At 42.0% G+C, this 21,248-nt stretch overlaps 1 protein-coding gene across 1 annotated transcript in view; it reads right to left on the bottom strand.

Annotated features, from left to right (window-relative positions):
- Positions 1-1,075: 1,075 nt before the first annotated feature.
- Positions 1,076-21,248, bottom strand: part of TC2N (tandem C2 domains, nuclear) — a 41,714-nt gene continuing 21,541 nt past the window's right edge. Inside the window, exons 10-11 of the mRNA XM_078602268.1 lie at positions 18,982-19,190; positions 1,076-3,387 (exon numbers count right to left, since the gene is read on the bottom strand). Of these exons, the coding sequence (XP_078458394.1) occupies positions 3,259-3,387; positions 18,982-19,190 (338 nt within the window). The 3' untranslated portion in view covers positions 1,076-3,258. The remainder of the gene's footprint in view (positions 3,388-18,981; positions 19,191-21,248) is intronic.

Here is a 21,248-nt window from a genome sequence, read left to right as displayed (position 1 = left end):
ATGCTCAGAGGCAGCGAGTTGGAAAACGTTGAGAGAAGTGGACAGAGAAACGCTGAACGTGCGTGGATTGTGTGAGGTGAGATGGAGAGACGAGAGATATTCAGAGCAATGGTGTTAAGTGTGCTATTCTCTGGTGGACGAGAAAGCCAAAGGGTAGTCACACTCAGCCTGTTTGGGAGGACAGGGAAGTCTGTTTCCAAAGTGAAATTGAGCAAATGATAGATTGATGATGGTGAAGAACGATACGAAACCGAGGGACATTGTCATCACCCACGTGTCTATGTAACTTCATAGCACAGTCGTGAAGGAGAGGTGCATTAATAGAAGAACTCATTAAAACCCGTAGCGATAATGGGAGATTGGAATGTAGTTGTAGGAGAGAAGCAGGCAAGTGTGAACTGGGAATTTGTTACGAGAAGAAAAACTTGGGGATTTTGTAAGCAAAGAAAGCCAATACAGTAGTGTCAAATTTTGTACAGTACTTGTTTATACAATTAGCACGTTGGCTACGTACGTATGTGAAAAAACTCCAACATACATTCATACAGCAGTTGAAAGAAGGAATGTATTGGACATGCTGTGAAAGGAGAAGCTTCATTTACATTAAAAGGAAGGGTAGAAAACAAGAATCAAGAACGCTGTTGTTGGATGGGTGGTGAGATGTTAACTCCCTCGCCTGATATGCCGGTTGTGCGTTCGATCCCCTGATGGAGTTTGCATGTTCTCCCCGTGGTCGTGTGGATTTTTAGAGTATTTGGTTGCTATAAATTTCCACGTGATAATCCACTTTATTGAGCTAACAATTGTGACCAGGTCGCTTATAAAAAATAGCTGTATAGCTCAGTGGGCCTTACCTGGTAGAATACAAATATTAAGAGAAGAGTAATAGACTGGGAAAGTTGGATAATAGAATGAGGACTGAATTTTGCCTCAGTCCTGTCCATATAGACAGAACAAACATTATAATTTAATGCAAAATAGTACCATCTTAGCACATTTTAATCATAAACAAAGTTTTATGGCTATGTCTATGACATTTTTAAGTTATCAATAAAGACAAAACACTATGAGGGCATTATGGGAAAGACCTTTTACTTACATTGACCAGATTTTCGTTTTCACATATAGAGTATACCTTTGTCATTCTGAAAGCCATACAAAACTAAACGAGGTAATTAAACTGTTAGTGCTAGGCAGTGGCGGCTCCTGCAAAATCTCTCAGGGGGAGCAAATGTCTGGATGATTGATAAGGATAAGGTCCACCCATGCAATGGATAAATTAACAGCTTAAGCATGTAAAGGCAACTTCACTTCTTTAATATTAATGAAAAATAAGGTGACTTACAATACATCTTGTTTGTTTCTATACTCACTATTAATATACAATCCACTCAAGTTTATTTTATTAAAGATTCCACTAGGTGGCGACAAATTATATTGTTGGATGAAACGTGCTTACGTATGATGACGTAAGCACGTATGATGACGTAAGCACGTTAGGGCGAGCCCTCCCGGAAGCCATAGAGAATGCTTTGCAGCGCCCCCGTTCGAAAAAAAACATCTTTGAATGTAAGTCTATGGGGCCACTCGGGGCGATTCTCAGCCGGAGTGAAATCGCCCAAAAAGAGGCGGTACTCCACAGAACGTGACATGACGCTGATTGGACTATATCCAGAGGCACAGTGACGGCTAGCGTGACTCTGTGGTTGAATGACATTGGTGGTGCGTCGCCCAATCGCCCTAATGAAGAAACCGCCCCTGGTGCTAGGGCATGAACACATTTTGCATGTTCCTCCAGAAATTGACGGTTTACATTTTAACTTCATACACGAGGAGACAGACAGATATGATTTTTGGCCGAAACATTTACACCTCATGTAATTACTGAAAAAAATCTGAAGAAAATATCTTATGTTAATAGACTGAAGACATTAATTAAACTCCACTTTTAAAACGCGCCCATATACATTGATATGTGTGCAAATGCAGCTGTTTGCACACGCAATTTTTCTAAAACGTACAACACTTAATACATTATTGAAGATGCATTTCTTTGGGCCAACACCTGTAAAAGTTTGGCCACATTTCACCAACTGGTATTGCACCAGTTTAGACGACAATTGGGAAGGTAAAGTGTAAAAGTGCAGTTGGGCCAAGTGTGGGCATATCCACCATTTCCAACCTATGTTGCCGGCAGGGAAGGGTAGACCCAACTTGCCTGATATAAGTAAGTTCTTTACCTATGTAAAGGTATTTCTCGAATACAACACCAATCATCATCAGTCACGGTCAATCCACTACTGGATGAAGGCAAAATTTATAAAAACCCTTAAAACACATTTTCCTGAAAAAGACCACTTTTTTTTGCTTGCATCTGTTACCAGAAAATGTGTACATAATTCGAATAACCTATTCATAAAATGATATATAATATAAAAATTTACCCAATGAAACCTAGTCATCATAAATATATATGCTTAACACACACTTGTGTTTGAAGATAATAACATTGAATTTGACAAAGGCAAAGTATTATTAGCAGCAAAAAAAGATAACAGTCGTGCATTAACACATTCATCAGCCCCGTACAACTCCTAATTAGTCTGAATGTGTCTATATCATGGCTCACGTTGTAAAATCATTGCGAGGTACTTTGTAAAATTCATCAATGTTTCATGCAGTTTTTGGGATTGCAAGCAGCACATTATTCTTTTGCAGCTCCTATATGAGACGAGTCAAGTTACTCTGATATGTAAGCCTGTCACAATATTCTTCAAATCAGTCGTAAGGAGATACAGATTACACTCCCTGTGCTTTGGCTTACACGTGTCATAGCCATACCCTACACATTCTAAACTTTCATAATTACATGTAATTATTGCACAGTTGTTTAGGATGTCTCCCAATGTTGCAACTATCCAGGCTCAACCTGCTTAGCTAATGAGATCTCACAAGATCTGACAAGATCGGGTGCATTCTGGGTGATTTGGCAAGAGGGATTAGATGACGTGGACGAAGAGTCCGGCAATTGAGAACCCAATGAAAGGCTGAATCTCGTGGTTTGGCTGGGTTCCAGATCAGGTAGGATGAATGGTCCATCACATTCTTTTGAGCTGCCTCTTGCAATACTTGTGGGTTAGCCACAATGGTTGCATTATATTTTATTGTGAGACCAGTTCCATAATTTATCTGCTGTGAACCAACAATGGTGTTATTATCTGGGGGGGGGGGGGGGGCGTAGATTCGTTTTCTTTCCCTTCAAAATCTGATGTTATGTGAATCAGGCACATTCAGCTTGTGCCAGTAGGTTAAGACTTTGTCCGGGTTTCTGATGGTCTCCTTCCACTGTTCCAAACATGAGCCTTCTGCATCCCAGTTCAGGGTCACCTGTAAGAAAAAAAAGAGCTGTATTCACTGCACAATAAAATCAACAATAAATACAACAATATATTTTAAGTCATTTTGATATGCACTGCCCAATGCAAACTCGCCCACCCCCCTCCGTGTTGGTCATGAGTTGTTTCACAATACAATATGATGCTGAGCAGTGTGGCTTGGTGGATTTAGGAGATGGGGCACTGGACCAGTTCAGATATCATTGCCATTGCTGTCAGCCAAGAGCAGAAATGGACTCGGATCACCGGGTTTGTAGCGAAGTGTGCATTCCACCACCTACACCACCATTGTTCCCGCACAGTTCAAAGAGTAGCGTAAATTGCATTTAAAACTATTCCCTCCCAGCAATTTTTTAAGTGTCATTTTACTCATTGCTTGTTAAATATAAATGGAAGTACCTGATTTAAAATGAATCTCACTGAAATATAAATTACATTTTTCACTTTGGGGTTTTCTATGAACCTTGTGACATGAATTCCATTTCTGTTCATGGCTAACATCAGTGCCAAGTGTTCTATGCGAGTCTGTGTCTCTAAGTATGTGGGTCTCTATAAGAGTCTGTGTCTCTATGTACATGTGTGGGTATCTATGTGACTCTGTCTATGTGCACATCTGTGGATCTCTATGTAAGTCTGGGTCTCGATGTGAATCTGCTCGTCTCTATGTACCTTTCAGTACTCTTTGTGAGTCTATTGTTACCAGGACTGGCCTCCCCTCCAGCTTGACCAACCCACATTGCTAAGTATGGTGAAGTATGATCAAACAATGTACATTACAAACACGGATTTAGAAGGCCTTCATCTAGAAGTGGATTTTCAACAGACTGGAAAATATGTATCATTGTATTTATACATTTTCGCTCGCTTTATACCAGGCACCTAGCAACCCAAGCCAAACACTTTGAGAATGGTTGATGACTTGAAATGAAATTATCACACCCTGCCCGCAGGCTAGAAACCTTTTCTTAAACATGTTTTTCTAAAAGATTAGCAGGTGTCTTCAGTGGACAAGCACAACCTCTGTTATTCTTAATAAGCTTTGTTTAAAGCAGTCAGGCCAGCAATTATGTACTATGCAATAACACAGTGTTCCATTAATCCTGGATTTAAACAAGCTAAACAAAATGCTGTAATGCAAATAATATATATCTTTAAAACACTTATTTTAGAAATACATCAATACTTGGGCTTGTCAAATATTTACTTTGCTTATTTCACCACTTTGTAATGTCATCGTAATATGTTGGTATAAGGTGGATTCTTTTACACAGCATGCCAACGAGAGATTTCGGGTCGAGAATGCCAACAGACTGCAAACTAACATATTTTTATTCTCCCAGGCATCAACCACAGCCGAGCAAAGGAATAAAGTACTTGTAATACCCTTTGTGTCATTCCTCCATGCATGGTCATGAGGATTTATTTGACCTTACTTCAACCAGGCTGCTCAAACTCGGCTGGAAGGCAGCATAGACGTACACGCACAGAAATACAGCACCTCTCTCTGCTATCCACGACTAAAAGAAATAGTAATAATAATAATATATCTAGAAAGAACCCAATTTTTTTCTTCAAAACAAAGCTTTTGGGCTCGTAAAATATTTACTTTACTTATGCCATCATTTGTTAATGTCTTGGTAATACGGTAATGTGTTCTCTTGATAATTCAAGGTGGAATGTAATAGAGCATCAATTCATTGATTATTTACAAATCATGCAAAGATACGCATTATGTATGCCAATGTTGTATTTAGACTCATGAAGCAGACAAAGCGATACAAAAGATACAGAAAAAAAGCCAATAAAATACAAATGGGATGGTAAAAATAAGACTAAAAAACATTGGATTTATCTCTGGCCCTTCACTGAGGAATGACATCACTTAAAACAACCAAGTCGTGTTCTCAGTGGTCTCCCATCCAGGTGTTGACCGGACCCAACCCGACTCAGAGTCTGAGTTCAGTCAATGTTTGGCTCACGGGGGATACAGCTGCAGATTGTAAATATCCTTGAGCGAAACGAAGACATCTATTAATGTACACACAGCAACGTATGGAAATGAAAACCCTGCTAGTTTTTCAGGGTTTAAGGTAGGATATAAATACACTTTTTGGGAGTGTGGTAGAGATAGCACAGACACGCAATGGTCTTCAGGAAAAATAAACGAAAATAAGTATGCGCATCCACTGCTGGATGAAGGCCTCCCTTTGCAGTGTATTCTTTGACCATACTTATCCATGCTGGTCACTGTGAGTAGGTAAAGGGGGTATTGCCCAGGGCTAGTTCAGATCGCACTCACCACTCAATTAGCCTTGGCTGGTAATCAAACTCAGGTGGCTGGGATATCGTGCAACACACGAACCCGCGTCACCTCTTCACCCACACCTTACAAATGCAGTGCACGTGGTGTAGAATGCAGCATTTAAACTAAAGCAATTTAGTTTTGCTTTCAGGTCGGCTCCCCAATTATAACTCAGAAATTATTGGTTGGCAAGTGGCTAAAAACAGACATCAGGGAGTCAAGCGGAGTAAAGGTCTAATTTTCATTCATGTCAAATGACAGGTTGAAATATAACTATTGTAAAGTTTCCCAATGATGTCATATGCAGTACACCCAAAGGCACACATGTCATTGTTTGCTCTCTCTGCACAGAAGTAACATTTAAAGGGGTGTTCGTCAATAGTATGTTTTTGCACGCAAGATATTCCTTAAAAGTTATTTTTAGACAAGTGTAAATTTGTGAATTGCATTGTCTCGTGCAGTGCTGTTAAAAAAAAATGCATTACGAGCATGGAAAACTGCCATGATAAGTAAGTTTCATATTTAATCAATGTCTGTTTGCTTAAAAAATATATGTTGGCAAATGTTTTCTGTGACTGGTATTAAACTCATGCTGTTCACAGACAAAACTTAACATTGAATCAAACAAAAATCCGATTTTCAAACAAGAAGACAAATTCAAAGTAATCTGGTGATTTTGTTATTTTATGATCATCAGTTTCACAAATCTATAATGAAGGCAACTTAAAATCGCCCATCAACTGGGCTCGTAAGCGGATGCTAATCATAATCATTGCGTGTGTCTAAATCTATAACTGCATCCTATTGTAAGGGTAACTTTAGAAACTAAAAAGGTGAAGTGGTCTCAAAAAGATATAATTTCTTTTAACAATGTTTTTGCAATAGGTTACAATTATGACAGCACTTTGGGTTTCATATGGACTTGAACCAAGAGACAATAACAATTGAGAAATCACACTCACAGGTCACAGAAAAAAAGATCCCCGTGTCGTCAACAAAGGCTGTTGGTTCAATTCTAGAATTGAAGTTTTCGTGACTGCAAGAATTCATACTCTTTGGTTTTTTTCGGTAAAGTCACGTAGGTAGAAAATAAAATAAATGAAAACAACTAAATTAAATCACGACATTTCGGGCGCAACACAAGCGTCCGTCATCAGGTGTCTGCATCAGCAGACTGCCAAAACAGTCTGCATCAGCAGGAGGCCATGCTTTCCCACCTGATGACGGACGCATGTGTTGCGCCCGAAACGTCGTGATTTAATGTAGCTGTTGGGTCAATTGCTCTTCGTGAGAGCCTATGAAGGCCAGCACAACGTAGAGGGGGAGGTGGGTGGCACAGTCAGCACCACACCCGCCCCCCCCTTTGTCTCCACAGTGCTGATGTTTACACACTGCGCCGAGTACTCATTGAATGTGCGGTCAAAAAAGCGCGAGGGGTGGGGGATACCCAAAATTGGCTCAAATATCACTCGCCACTGATGTGAACCGCGGCTGCGAGTTGAATTCAGGATACAGAGTTCAAAGCGCAGTGCGTTAATCACTGCGCACATTCGCGTATAGTGTAAATATATTGACAATAGTTGATTCTTTGGCGCACAATTGAATCGCCAAATCACGTCTAGTATATTGGTCCGCAGTGCATTACAGTATGTACATACATTTTCTAATATAATCATATAATAAACTATTTAATAAACTATGTTGTATTTTACCAGGTAAGGCCCACTGAGCCATATAGCTATTTTTCAGAAGCAACGTGGCCAACGAAGTGGCTTATCAAGTGGAATTGTATTGTAGCTAAATACTCTATACGCATGTTTCTAAATGTGGAGGGAAAAACTGGAGGACTCGGAGATAAATCCACACGACCATGGGGAGAACATGCAAACTCCAAATATACAGGCTTGAGCGTTGGGATCAAAACCAGGACCTCCTGTATCCCTGACGAGGTAGTTAACATCTCACCACCATGGCGCCCATACTTAGTATATATGGCCATTACATTAAAATATATGATTTAAATAATAAACGTGTTCTCAAAAAAAATGTCTACTCCAAGTATGTAACTATTACATGTTATTGGTTGAATAAAATAAAATATACTACATCCAATCTATAAGTTATACAGCAATGAAGTAAATTTATATATCTACATTTAAATTTATATATATATCTACATTTGTTGAAGCTTCCCAGGTCGCTTCTGAATAAAATAAGCTAACATCGTGTTTTTGTATTTTTTGTTGTTGTAACGTTCTAACCTGCCCCTATTAGACATCTGTGAAAAATAACTTTATAGCTAATCGGTTTCGACCAGTATGACTAAATATTCTGATTCCGATAATAGCTTAGTGGACTTTACCTGGTAACATCAAAAAGTTTAGTTTTATTTGTGTCTTTTTGAGTGATTTACTTACCTTTCATATACTTTTCAATTCTATCATGTTATATTGCGTGTTGTTGTCATGTTCTGACCCGCTGCTACTGGACATCTGTGAAAAGAGCTTTAGAGCTCATCAGATTCCTCCAGTATAAATAAAGATTCCGATTCTGATTTTGTCTTGGAGACTACTGTCCCGGGACCCTTTCTCGCCCATCTTGGCCTGTCTGCTGCCTATTTGTTTGGGCGTATGTTGAACTTCTTTCGCACTGTCTGTAGCCAACCATGCAAATCGGAGTTGCGGGGAAAGGACAACAAACTAAACGTAAACATCAGTTCTAAAGAAAATAGTTTTCAATCGAGATTTAACAGTACAAAGCTCCAGTGGCTTCCATAATATTAGACGGAAGAGCGTTCTCGACAGCCGCAGAAGAACATCTGAAGGCGCGAGATGCAATGACCGTCTTCGTTCGATGGTTAGCCAAACGCCGCTGTGAGGATGACCAGAGTTTGCATGATGAATTGTACTCCTTGATGATATCACAGGCAGAACCGGCCCTAGACCTTTGGGGGCCCTAAGCAAAATTTGGTTGGTGGCCCCTTTGATGTATGATTTTTTTCACCCACTAGCTAGCAGTGACTCTAGGGGGGCCCTCTGCTGGTCACGGGGCCCTTTGCAATTGCAAGGGTCGCCTAGTGGCTGGGCCGGCTCTGATCACAGGTTTACAAACGAGTTAACAACATTTCTGAGAACTCGCAACCCACGATTCAGCGCCAGCGCTCCACACCCACAACCTTGGGCTTGGGTACCAAAATATATTTTAAAAACGTCATCTCAGCATGCCCCACATATCAATACCAAGCAAAATGTGACGGACATGAAGGAATGCTTGTGGAAGCATGAAGGCGCTTACATATGTGCGTCATGGCTAATTAACCCACTTCCGACCGTATTCACTTTGGTGCAACGGAAAATTGCATGAACTTTAGAGCCGGAAAGTTTTTTGTTATGTTTAGTTTAGTTTGTAACTCAAGACTTTCTATTGGTTACAACAACGACAAAAAAAAACACTTGCTCCGCTCATTGTGCTTGATCGAAGAGATGATGCGACTTTTAAGCGAGTGTTTTTGACGATTGTAAAAACGTGCGGTTATTTTTATTTCCGAGCGCATTGCGGAGAACAGTTCTAGGAAGTTGTGAAGTTTTATAGGCGGAATTGCAAACGGGAGACTGTGCTATATTGTACATCTTCTAAAACATATCCACCAAACAATAACACCTTGTGGCTATTGTATTTGCGATACTGCATTGGCAGTGGCGCACAAAGCACAAATAACTGGAAAAAAACCGAACACGTTAGTCAATTACACTGCCCTACAAGGAAAGTAAACAAATTTATAAAAGGTGACATTTTGGGCAATGTCCCTTCTCCATCACTCTTTCATGAAAAATTCCTGATGGAAAGGTCAATTTCCAATTTACAATAAGAAACAACATTTTATTACTCTGCCTGCGTGTGTGCATTTCACGCAACATATCATTAGGAAGCAAATGCATTATTAACCCAAGGACTCTGGCTTTGAAATGTCTTACTCGACTATCACCAACTTGAAAATTACAAGTGGATGCACTATTCTCGACACTTCACACACACACACGTGGCACACACACACACGCGTCATAGACACACACATGCGCACACACACAGACAGGGTCGATGTCAACTAGAATCAAAATGCCAAGGTAACCTATCAGAGAGAGCCACACGACAGCACACGCCCATCTCTGTACGTTCCGCTGCTGTCATTGGCTCGCTTGTGGAAGGCACCTGAAGCACTCACGACCAACATTCATCTACTCCACTCCAATTGCGTCATCAGTCTCATGTCACGTGACAAAGGCATTTCCAATTAGACCAAAACACACAGCTTACCTGCACGCACCTGTACCTAACGTCTTCTCGCACCTCTCGCTCCCACGTGCTTGCGCTGTGTCCATGTCACTCTTATACTGAAATATATGGCTTACGTGGACCTATACCTAACTTTTTCATATTACATTTGTACTGTTTTTGACGACTCGCATGTGTTTTGCGTACCACCGTCAATATTCCTCAAGGACCCTGTGCTCGTTCTCTGCAACACTGACGTTCTTGTTTTGTTGTTGCTGTGCTCACGCACCACGGATCTCCCTTGTCAAATAGCTGGGCGACTGGCTCAACGGGGATAATCCGTGTTGCACATTAAAATAGACTCAACAGTTAACTTAAATGTTTTTGGCACCCTTACGACTCGCACCAGAGATCAGTCCAGGGAAGTTGACATCACAGCACTACTTCTGAAGTAAATCCCACAGCAAGTTGTGGTGTCACAGTACAGAGTGTACGTAGTTAAATCAGAATGTGCATCGTTATATCAGAGCACAAAGTGCACATTTTGATGTGACAGTACACAGAGAAAGATGTGATGACAGTAGGAGCTTTGATATTTTACATACTGTACCTATCAGAATAATGTTTGTTTTTGTATAGATTAACCAATAGGGTGAGTTAGAATGTGGGTTATTTTGGACATGTGTATTTCGCATAACCGTCATCATGCTACAGGCTACAAAACTCATTTATTGTACGTACTACGAATCTCACTGTAAAGTGAAAAACTCAACACATTCATCAACACCACTGTTATAAAATGCATATATATAAGGCGATGTTTATGGGAGCATTTTGTGAAGCTAAGCATTTTTCCCTTTCTCTACGGTGACTTCTAAAGTGCCACGTGACTCCAACCCTGTAGCGTGATCTTGTCTAAATGGGGGGAGAGGTTACGACACAGTCAACGTTAAACAAACTTAAAATAAATGTTACACCCTGAACATAATTAGTCGACGTACGGTCTGTATTGGTTATCGTCCATTCTACCCCGGTTCTCATACGCACTTGGTATACGAGGAAAGGCTGACGTTTCACCCCCCTATGTACATGAGGAAAGGATGACGTTACACATAATACCAACATTTTTGGACTTGACTAAAATTGTGGAAGTGGGGGGGGGTTGAGCCTTGAGGGGACCCAGTCTCCCTCCAACCCTGGCCCTGCAGGGGGGCTGCGTGCCTCACACCTCGTGGTTAAACAATGTCACCCAATCAGTCATGTGCCTGAATGTCACCTAATCAGTCATGTGCCTGAATGTCGAAACTATGGCACCGTAAAGACTCAGCGGAGAGATATATTGAAGAACAGAAACCGACTGATTCTAGAGGCAGGATCTCCCCGGCGATGTTTTGAACGCTGAGCCACCGAACCGTCGACTTGAGGTGCGGCTTAGACGACTCTGATCGTAGAAGGCGGATGGAGTCAAATTGATTTTAGCAGAATAAATCACACACAACATATACGACCTCCAGCAGCAATACGCTCGCATTTAAATAGCAAAGGCCCAACATATGGATGCTTATGTGAAGGTGGTCTCAGACAACAGAAAGAGAGTATAACCTACCAGTCTTCCATTCAACAGTGGATACATCATGGCCGATGATGATGACATTAAATGTATATGGGGGGGCAAGGGGCATTGTTGTTGACTGGGGTGGGTGGTGGGTGCCGTGGGGAGCACGGAATGCGCCTGTTTACTGGGCGACGTGGAGGCACGGACCTGTGTGCAGCCGGCAGCGTCTGAAGTTACTCTCCTAGCCCCGGGCAAATTCTGTACCCTTCGTTAAAAGCGCCTTCTTTGTTCCGTCACGGGAGCTAGTGCTGCATTGTTGGAGAATACGGGAGGCGGCGCAGTGATCGATTTGACAAAGGTGGTGGACCCCCATCACCAATGCCCTGGCCCCAGGGGGTTGCCCTGAGGAAAGGACGCCACAGTCAGACCTCCCTTGCCGCTTGGGCGTAGAGCGACATTGCCGTGGAACGGAGATGGGAAATCTGAAGAGGCAGACCGGGGATCAAGGGCAGTGCAATAACATTTGCACAACTAAATATCCACCGACTAAATATCCAGCAACTAAATATCCACCGCACCGCGTGCTCTCAGACGCGCCACTGGGGCTGTGCACTTTTACATCAAGATTGAAAACTCATTTCTTGAGAACTGCTTTTTTCGTATTTTAGTTCGTTGTACCTTCCCCCGCACCTCCGATTATCACGGTTGGCTACGTACGGCGCGAAAGAAGTTCAACATACAGTACATAATACATACACGAGCATGTACGACCACATAACCGTCAGAAAAACAAGACAATAAAGTTTTACTTAATATGGTGTTTAAAAAATATATAAACCACTGATAAACAAGAGCGTTTGACATTCGGGAAAGACGACAGCACACTGTGTTCTCATTGTTCCAGGCTCAGAGTGAAATATCAATATCCCTTCCCAAACTGCCACGAGCACGGATTTAAAGTGCCCATCGCACGCCTATGCCTGCAGGCTTGCACGTTTCATTTGGCTCTGGTTCAGGGCGCTTTAAGTACAGATGGAAAATAATGGAAAATACCATCCCGCCTATTCAATACACCTTGGTGCTCAATAATCATTGCCCTTCCCTGTGAAGGCGCATTCTTAACATCACGCACTTACCCGCTGAGTCTTCACCCGTGTGCCATAACATTCATAATAATCATTGTAAGTAAGAGTTCAGTTCAATGCACCATTGTAGGCCAATGTCTGTCCGATAAAAACTGTTTTGATGCATTCCACACAGACCCCGTTTGCAGTATTTAGAACGTTTTATTATTATTATTATTAAACACCAACCCGGTACAGATATTCCAAGAACGACAAGCCCGAGGTCAGGTGCCCTCTGGGTAGGGTCGGGATCGATCAAGCCCACGACCCCCTGTATACCAGACGAGGTAGTTAACATCCTGCCACTGCCCTATTCACGTAGGAGCAACGATCGGGTACTCGGCACTTTTCAGAGGGTGGGGGGGGGGGCATTTATTTCTTAACTCACGTGTGCGGCGTTGATGTATTTGTTGGATTATGTTTTATCCACATCTCATGACCCGGCTCAAGGTAAAAAAAAGTTAAATGGAGCACTCATTTAATGGGCAATTAAATATTTTTAAATGTTTAACTTCAACTGGGAGCTGCGAGAAAGTATGCTTATGTAATTGGTTCATTATAGAAATACTCGTGTCATGATGGATTCTTCTTTATGTGTCGACTAAGTTTAGAAGCGAAGATGAAGAAATACAGAATTAATTATTCCAGACTCCTGAAATATCATCATATCAGTACTCCATTGCTTCACCCACGATACAATTATTACATAATAAGTAATATACTTAAGCTCTTTATCAATTAATCGATTAAAGCCTCGCCATGCCATTCAAAAGGATTGCTTGACCATACGTCACCACACCAGTCAGCCGGGGTTGGTGAACCAGATATCACTCGCCACTGATGCTAGCCGTCACCAAGAATCAAACTCAGGTCACCGTGTTCAGAGTGCATTTGGGTAACCAATCTGTCACCGCTTCACCCGACGCACGAATATTAATAGTGGCATTATCACACTAACTTATCGATCATCCCTTTTAAGCCACATATCGTTGTGCCAGGTGGTGCAACGGTGCGAGCATGTGGCTCGCAATCAGAAGGCCATGAATTCCATAACCGGTTGGGGTTTGACTGAGGAAAACGTGTCTCTGTTGCTGCTAAAATAAGTACCGCTTTGTAGGGAATCAACAACTCTTGTCCTGTAGATTAAATCCCTACTCAAGTAGGAATGTGGATTTTCCACCACTCGTTCAGTGCCGTGAACATAAGACGAGCATCACCCCATGCTCGTTTGAGTAGCAAACCACTTTGACTTGACCCCTGTTAGCAAAGCAATGCACACAGCATCAACAGACAAAGCTGCCTGGCACCCAGGTCTCATACTTTAAATATACACAATTGTGGTTGACTCAGTGACTGATGCAAAGTTTAACGATGTTCTAGAAGAGCTAGACAGAGTATATATTGCACAACTGTACAGCAGTTGAGTACATACTTATAACTCGTTCTATCAAAAGCCAAAAAACGAATTTCAGCCCCCAAATAATACAGCCTCGAGGTCGCGACTGGTCTATTCAGAGCGGGGTCAGTCTAAAGTTCGACACTCCACGAGATATTGTGCTTAACTCTTACAAACATATGATGCTCACAATCAGCGAGCCAAATCATCCACATCCCGTGGAGTGTGACGCTAAAGCCACAGTGTATGAGAGCGCCACAACACATTATTCGTACACTATACTCTATACTCAACATACATTTTTAAATCATGTACCCGAGAACCCTCGCGCAAATTAGATATCTACGTCTAACGGGGACATTCCTGCTGAAATAAATTTAATTACCATGATAAATTTCACTTCCCGAACTGCCAGTTCATACTGAAGTAATGATAACTGGCAGGTTAATATGCTGCGTTCCGGAGCCTCGTTATTTATAATTGACACGACGGACGACAGCATCCGTGCACCATTCACTTTGGCCAATTTAACTGATGAAAGCCCAATTAATTTCAACCTCGCGGCATTGGCCACACCACACATGCGCGTCAGATGTATCAATCACTCTGCCTGTCAAAAACGCATTACAAAGACAAAGATCCCCCTAATAGCGTTAGCAAACTTTTGGAGCAAGCGCTGTTAGCGAGCGCCTAAGGAATCTGGCACGGCACGCGATGGGATGCGTGCCCAACACCACACCCGGCCGTCATTGTCTTCCTAGTGATGATGTTTACACGCCGCAACAGGTGCTCATTTGAGGATGAGTCGAGAAAGGAAAGGTCCTGGACCGGTTCACGTAATCATCACCGGCGTTGACCACGAGTGGGAATCGAACTTGGGTTGCCAGGTTCATAGCGCAGTGCATTAACTGCTACACTACTGCTACCCACACACACACATTATACACACACACACACGCGCGCGCTCGCAATGTGATGTATGGATTTCAACGACCGGCAGTTGCGCACGGGAATTGTAATTGCAAAGCATTGGCTGTGCAGTCTCTCTCAGTGCTGAATGCAATAATTAGCATTATTCTTTCGTACTCAATTGCATTGCTCAAGCCTTTATTAATACCGCGTTGTCCACCTTGACCCTGGAGGAAGTGGTGGTGCGGTGGTTATCAAACTGCACGATGGCCCCCATCAGTCTGGGTTTGATTCCTGGCCACAACTAAAGTCAGTGGCGGGTGATATCACAGAACCGATCCTGCACCCTCTCCGTCTGTCACCAAAACCCAGTGACCATCACGGTGAAGTATGGACAAACCACCCCCATTACTGACATGGCATTGGGAGGGCCTTCGTTCAGCAGTGGATTGAATGAATGGCTGAACACGATTTTTTTTTTTCGATTTAAAGCTTTCGTGACTGCAGGGATTCATCTTCTTGGTTCTTTCGGTAAAGTCACGTAGAATGGAAACAATAAAAATAATAAAATAAAACATAATAAAATAATTCTCACGACGTTTCGGCCACAACGCAAGCAGCCGTCCTCAGGTGAAGACCTGGTCAACGCAAGCAGGTGAAGACCTGGTCTTCACCTGCTTGCGTTGTGGCCGAAACGTCGTGAGAATTATTTTATTATGTTTTATTTTATTATTGTTTTGTTTCCATCCTACGTGACTTTACCGAAAGAACCAAGAAGACGATTGTTTTTGTTTTGTACCCACATCACTACCAGTACAAGTTCTTTAAGTTTCATTTTAATTTGAGCACCAACGCTGCTTTTAAAACAGGCTGATGTGGTATGTACAACATGAGGCTGATTTTATTTATCTCAATGCACTGAAAGGAATGCCTCCCTGTTTTTTTTTACCGTCATGATAAATGACAGGCAGGTGTGAAACCTTCATAATAATTATAATAAAGGTTTTTGTGTTAGATCGAGTAAATAGAAATGCGTCGTTAACCTGGTATTCCCTGTGATGTATTTGTCTGTCAGAACAGAACAACGAGTGTATCGCTTGGTTGGGTTATTATTTATTATTTTTACACCCTGGGTGTTGACCGAAGTTATTTCCGTCCTTTATAACCAGGTGAGAGCCCAAAGGAACAACAAGTCTCTACAAAGACAACCCACAAATAAATATGAATATTTAAAAAAACGATTGCATTACAAAGAAATGTAACGTAAAATGTTATAAATAAACCCTCACGTTTTTAAGCAAATGGCGACAATTAAAGAACGCCATTTAAAGCCCTTTGTTTATCTCCTGCTGGTTGAAGGCATGCCCCCACCGTGTTGGCCAAGGGAGTTGCGTGACCATACTTCACCACCACAGTGAAAGAGGGGCGGCCAAGCACCACGTGACCATACTATCACTCGCTGGCTCATGTTAGCCCTGGGTCGGGACTCGAGCTCAGGTGCCTGAATTCCAAGCAAAGTATGCGAAAACTACTGCAGCACCAAAATTGACAGAGCCTTACAAATTCTAGATTTGAAGCTTTTGCGACTGCAAGGATTCATACTCTTAGTCTTTTTCGGTAAAGTCACGTAGGTCAAAAATGAAATTAAAATTATTTTTATTAATTTTAATTTCATTTTTTACCTACGTGACTTTACCGAAAAAACTAAGAGTATAGAGCCTTACAAACTTGAATGGAAGCAAAACACATTTAGATTAATAAACACTATCTGTGGCGAGAACTACATTTATTTTACCAGGTAAGGCCAACTGAGCTATGAAGCTCTCTTTCAAAGACGACGCAAAGGAGAGGTCAGCGAAGTGACTGATGTGGACATTCATAGCAGCCCAATACTCTAAAGACACGTATCTAAATGTGGAGGAAACAAACCGGGGACACAGATACAACTCCACGCGACCACGGGGAGAACATGCAAACTCCAAATATACAGGCGTCAGGGTTGGGATCAAAACCAGGACCTTCAGTATACCAGGCGAGGTAGTTAACATCTCTCCACCGTGGCGGCCCATATGAGGAAGAACAACAATGAAAAGCTCTCACAAATGCACACACAGTAATTGATATGATGGAGTGCACAAAGGTATACTATATACTACCACATAGGGCAGGGGTCGGCAACCAAAATAACAAGAAGAGCCATTTCTTTCCAATTCAGTACAAAATTCAGTATTTCAAGAGCCGCAATGCATCTGAGTACATACTGTACATACGTACATATCGTCAAGAAGCAGCCTGTAAAGAGCCGCATGCGGCTCCGAGCCGTAGGTTGCCGACCCCTGACATAGGGCATACTGGAGCGCAAAGTTTTACTGCAGTAGATCCCTGTTGTACTCTCGCAATGATTTGTTGTCCAATTTACAAGTTCACTGCTCCTGGCAAGACCAGTGCAAGGTAACAATAATCAGAGGCGACAGGCAATTGAGAACATTCTGATCCTATTTTTAACCCAGATGTAACTCAATGTTCTTTACTCACTGCATACAAAGTCTTTAAACTCACACACTGGCCGTATATTTACAAGGTACGTGATAAATTATTTACACAAAACTACCGTATGAATACAAAGAAATGTGAAAAACAGTATTAGCTCATACGAAAATCTGAAAAAATTGTCCATATTACATAAATACAAAGACAACTATTGCCTGAACAGACTGTTGGGGAAAGTTTAGTTAGCAAGTGCCTATGAATGCCGTCATGGCACACGAGTACATATACATATGATTATATGTATACCCATACACAGACATGAACAGAGTATCAACACACACGTGTCCATACACAGCAAAGTGTTGAAAAGATATATCCATGAAAGTTTAACTCAAAAAAGATTGCTTTGATTGCGTTTTATCAGCTTTAGCATCACACACTTTCAAAAACACCGAACCTCCAGATAAAAAAAAATATCGCAGCCCCATGCTTAAAAGAGAAAATCAATCATAATATTGGTAATTTTTTGGGGTTACATTGCAAATCCACAACATTTACAATCTGAGTACGACATTTCACCAGTAATTACAACTAGCTTCATCAGGTGACAGCCAGATTTGGGCTTAACGACACATTTATATTTACGCGATCTAACACAAAAACAAACCCATATTATGGATGATATTGGTCACGTTTGCCTACTATGTGTTAAACTGAAAAAACACTTTTTTTTCAACTTTTATCCAAGGGAGAGATGCTGCCATGGTGTGTTGGTCCGCACACGTGACTTGCAGTACAGAGGTCAAAGGTTCGATCTCCCGGTGCGGCAGTTGAACCAATGGGGCAAGATTCTCTTAAATCTCTCACCTCTGTCCACTCAGCAGTACAAGTGGGTTCACCACAGTTTATTACAGGATCGCGTGTGGTGAGGTAAAATGTGAGCACCACCCATATCTATGAGTTCTGTAAAGCTGCTCTAGTGGAGGTCTTTCTGCCAGCAGTGGCATTAGCAAGCAATGGCAGGGCTGCACTCTTGCGGTTTGCATTTTGTTATATGGAGGGCCCAAATTTGCAATTTTCGGTTTCAGGATTTTTCTACTTACAAGGATAGACTTGATCACTATGTCCCAAATATCGGATTATTATCTCTTCTAGAACATGTATGTATGTTGAACTTCTTTTGTACGGTATGTCGCTAACTGTGCTAATCGGGGGTGCAGGGGAAAGACAACAAACTGAACACAAAAAGCAGTTCTAAAGAAATGAGTTGTCGATCTAGATTTAAAGTGCATAGCTCCAGTGACGCATGTGAAAGCGCGCGATGCGGTGGATATTTAGTTGTACAGTATTTGTTGAGATTATATAATTGACATCACTCACCGACGCGCACATGGGTTTGAACGTCACAAAAAAAACAGCGCTTGGCTATTGTGCAGCAAAAGGTCACATTTGGTTGGGGCTCATTGTTGTTTGGGGCATAAGAAACACACAGAGAGAAAGAGAGAGAGAGAGAGCTGGAGACGGAGAGAGACACATACCTGGCCCAGGAGGTGTGCCCGGCGGAGCGAGTCGCGGTAGAACACCCGCAGCTCAATGCTCACTCCGAGGAACTTGTGGTGCCGGTGTTCGGCCGGGAGGCTGATGGTGTGGTTCCAGCTGACGCCGCCACGTACCACGGCACTCAGTGGCGTCTGCCTCCTCTCCATCTTGTTGTCCGCGATGAGCATGGTGGCTTTCACGAATGCATCTATTGTGCGTACAAGTGTGCAAGTGTGTGCACGTGTGTGTGCAAGTGTGTGCATGTGTGCAAACAAATATCAATGCATTTTCATTACATACTTGCTGTTATTGACTCTTGTAAAGAAAATTCAAATTGTCTCAGATATTCTAAATGATTATTTTTAAATGTTATTAATATTAATGTATAACACGTTATCAAATACATACTGTGTAAATACACACCAGTATAAAATGCGCATTGTGCCCCGAAGGCATTTGGAAACTATATCTGCTGGGGATTTTTGCATCGCAAGCTTGTGAGAGATGGCTTCAGGTGGCCATCATCAAACAGTAGATAGTTTGAGTTTTCAGTTTAATTTATTAGGTATAGCCCTGTGAGCCATGAGGCTCTTACCTCGGGTGCAACCGCAACAGACAAAACATGAACAAAGAACATCTTAAAGTGACGATGCGCAACAGAAACATCCAGGAAAAAACAGGGAAATCTTCCAGAAAAAAGCGCCCTATATCATGGATGCTGAGGATGATCAATTATAAACTCTGTGAATACTTACACTCATGCAAAAACACACATTTTTTTCCATAAGGCATTTGTAAACTGTATCTACTTGAGCTATTTCCTTTCGCAATTGCGATACAGGCCCGAAACTCTAAGAATAAACCATGCATGCCACATTGCAAATGAAATAAACTAGCTACATTTGAAGGTTATTAAACGAGAACTAAAATCACCCACTGACGAAGCTCATCCAGTTGTGACGAACCACCAATTATTTTCTTTAAAATGTCGTTCAACCGTGTCACCGATTTTTGATTGGGCTACATCGCATTGTTAAAAAGTAAATTTTATATATGTAATGTTGAACTTCTTTCGCACCATATGTAGCCAACCATGCTCATCGAAGGTGTGGGGGAAGGGCAACAAACTAAACACAAAGAGCAGTTTTTAAAATAAGTTTTCAATTGATATTAAAAAGTTCTTAGTTACAGTGGCTTCATAATATCAGAAGGAAGAACAGTCCAGACGGCCGCAGAAGCGCATCTGAAAGTGCGCGATGCAGTGACCGTCTTTGTTCAGTGGTTAGTTTGAACCACTTCTACGGGGAAGTTTAAAGTTTGTTTTCTCTCTCTCTCTCTGTGGGTAAACGTCGTATGCTATTATTTAATGTATTATGTTTTCTTTATACGTGACTTTACCGAAAGAACCAAAGAGTAATTGCTGCAGTCACGAAAGCTCCAAATTAAGTTTCAAATGCATCTTCTGCCCATGCGCACACGAAAAGCTCGGGTTTCTTGTTTTTTTAAATCAATTACTGTTCAATGATGAGAAGAGAGCAATCTTCAAAGCTAAGACTGTGACGATGAAGGGCGCAGGGCACGCAGCACGCGCCCCTGTGCCGACGAGAGAGACTCGATCCTTCGCCACGCACGAGCGTTCGTGCGTCGGAGCCGGCGCCTTGCGGGCAAACATTCCCATCCAATTTACTGCGGAGGTAACCCCCCCGCACCCAGCCTCAGAGCGCAGCGCACTCTCAGTTGGCCCAGCCAACAGCGGGGCTCCGTGTTATGCTGCGGTAGCATTACACAGTCTACGTCACGCTCCTTTGAGAAGGCGAGGGCACAAACGCTTAATCGTTGTCTCCTTATTCATATTCTTAGGTTTTTTCGGTAAAGTCACGTAGGTAAAAAATTAAAATTACCCAGGCTGTCCAAGGTACTAAGTTTACTTCACTTCCAAAGCAATTCTAATCATATTTAATCAATAACCAATATTGTTTAGATTAAATGTCAGTTTGTAATATGCAGTATTACCAAACAAATTCACGGCAGAGGGTTGATGCAGTGGTGTTCGCTTTGAGCGATGAAATGTTCACCGAAGTTTGATTCCTAGCCATGATATTTGAACAAGTTCTGAGCCCCCGATTTATATGCCGCACTGACTCAGCGTGGTGAAGTATGGCCAAACGACACCCATCACTGGCATTGTTGGAAGGCCTTCATTCAGCAGTGGATTAACAAAGGGCCGAAATTATTGAGAAAAAAATGTTGTTATCGACGAGTATTT

This window comes from Lampetra planeri, chromosome 18 (assembly GCF_965212315.1).
Source record: "Lampetra planeri chromosome 18, kcLamPlan1.2.h2, whole genome shotgun sequence".
NCBI classification, from domain to species: Eukaryota; Metazoa; Chordata; class Hyperoartia; order Petromyzontiformes; family Petromyzontidae; genus Lampetra; species Lampetra planeri.
This window is presented reverse-complemented; position numbering and strand designations above follow the sequence as displayed.